At 42.8% G+C, this 2,157-nt stretch overlaps 1 protein-coding gene across 1 annotated transcript; it reads left to right on the top strand.

Annotated features, from left to right (window-relative positions):
* The first annotated feature begins 1,296 nt into the window (after nucleotides 1–1,296).
* LOC149185064 (carboxylesterase 1-like) lies at nucleotides 1,297–1,902 on the top strand. The gene has a single exon (XM_089415539.1). It carries the CDS (start codon nucleotides 1,297–1,299, stop codon nucleotides 1,900–1,902), a length of 606 nt encoding a protein of 201 aa, XP_089271665.1.
* The last annotated feature ends 255 nt before the right edge of the window (nucleotides 1,903–2,157 follow it).

Here is a 2,157-nt window from a genome sequence, read left to right as displayed (position 1 = left end):
AGTTGGTGATGGGACTTACTTTCAAATTGCTTGTATCCTCCTACACTATAGGCATATGGGTGATGCCTCCAGAGATTTGAACGCGGGTGGGACTACTTGTAAATCGATTCCAAATACCAAAACTCCAAAGGTTGGAGTTCGTGATGGGACTTACTTTCAAATTGCTTATATCCTCCTACAGTACGGGCATATGGGTGACACCTCTAGAGATTTGAACACGAGTAAGACTACTTGTAAATCGATTCCAAACACCAAAATTCCAAAGACTACAATTACAATTCGTTTTTTTTTTTTGTTTTTTTAAATGTGGTTTATGATTTTGTTATTATAATATTAATTTTTTTTTTTTTATAAAAATGTTGTAACACCCAATTTCCACATTATTTGATAATGGCTAATTACAATTGACATCCATCTTCTAGAGTTTGGTTTACAATTTAGAGTGCTTCCCTAGTGGTTTCCTTTTCTTTATTTTTAACCTATCACAAAGGGAGTGATGTACAAGATCACTTTAATTGATTCGCCAATTCATTTAGCAAGGCTGCCATGAAGTTGACATCTAGTGTCATCTATAGGCAATTGCATCGTTCGTTCCCTTTAATGTTTGGATGTCACGTTTCCCAAGAGGAGGAATTTGAACAACAAAGCAATGCAAGTATTAAATTCCGACGTCCCCGCTCCTTTTTCCCATGGAGTCTTCTAACGAGGCAAAGGAATTGCCCGGACGGCCAAAAGTGGCTGGAATCCAGGCAAAAAGAATTCAAAAAATCTTGTAGAGGTAGTGTTTGAATCATGTTTTAGATGGTGAAAATGGATTTAGCACCATCAAAAACGTCTCGGACACCTAAAATTTTAAAGTTTAACAACTATAACTTTGATTTGCAAAAATCCTTGCCGGATTTTCTCTAAATATAACCAGAATTTCTATAACTTTCCGGCAAACTCTTCCACCTCGTTAGACTACGCGTTTTCCCAATGGAGAAATCAACTTTTCATCGCATTCACGCCAACAACACGTTGTGCTTCAACAGATGCCGACAGGCATCTAGAAGCACCATACACAACTTTCCGTGATGAAAGATCATTGACATTGCACGCTTCGCTCGGATTTTGCCACCTAATCCTTAGAACTTCTGTTCATTCAACAAATTATGATGCAATAAAGTCAAAATTAGAGTGTGCGTGTTCTATATATTCACATCCCTGCGTTGCCTCTTCCAAACTTCCCAATTCCATTTTAGACCCATTAGTCAATAATTTGTATTTTGTTAATTGATGGAAAAATTAGTGATAGCCATGGCATTAAAAGAGCTGGCCACACCTATCCTACCATCCCCGCAAGCCACGCTACCTGAGGATTGCGGAGTGGCAACCAAGGACGTAATCTTGGATCACAATCTTGACTTGTGGGTGCGCATCCTTCTTCCTCCGATTCAATCCCATCACAACGAGAGCGAACGAATTCTCGTTTGCCTCTATTTCCATGGTGGTGCATTCATCACGGGTTCTCCGGCGTGGTGCTCTTTTCACATGCTTTGTGTTAGAATGGCCACTACGGCAGGCACAATTGTTGTTTCCGTGAATTACAGGCTTGCTCCTAAACACCACCTCCTGGATGCTTACGACGATTGCCTCACTGCCCTGTCGCGGCTCCGCTCTAAAGTGCCGAAGACGGACAACGACAATGGAAGAGATGGGGATCCATGGCTTCAGTCCCACGCTGATTTCTCTAGAGTGTTTATAGTGGGCGATAACGTGGGCGGAAATATCGTGCATCATGCGATTGTGAAGGGCAGCGACTGGAATCCTCTGAAAATCAAAGGGGCCATGATGGTGAAACCTTCCTTTGGTGGAGAGCGATGCACTCAGTCAGAGATCGAATCACCGGAGGAGTTGGAATAGAGTGTTAGGAATCGTATGATGGCTCTGCCTGAGGGGGCTGATAAGGATCACCCTTTCTGCAATCCGCTCGCTGCTTCCTCCGATTACCCGACTTCGGCGGAGGTGACTCTGCCTCCGCTGTTGATTATGATAGGGGGCGTGATCTACTGAGAGACAGGGCAAAGGCATACTATGAGAGTGTTGTCAAACACGGTAAAGCGGCTGAGCTGATTGCGTTTGAAGAGGAAAAGCATCGTTTCTACTTCTTGAAGCAGG

The sequence above is a fragment of the Pinus tabuliformis genome, chromosome 3_2, assembly GCF_031772625.1.
Source record: "Pinus tabuliformis cultivar Carrire ecotype Pingquan chromosome 3_2, CPIR1, whole genome shotgun sequence".
Classification (NCBI taxonomy): Eukaryota; Viridiplantae; Streptophyta; class Pinopsida; order Pinales; family Pinaceae; genus Pinus; species Pinus tabuliformis.
Note: the sequence above shows the minus strand (reverse complement) of the source record. Positions and strands in the feature narration are given on the sequence as shown.

What these genes read in the sequence shown, in the direction of transcription:
- LOC149185064 (XM_089415539.1), top strand. Translation starts at nt 1,297, where the DNA reads ATGGCATTAAAAGAGCTGGCCACACCTATCCTACCATCCCCGCAAGCC.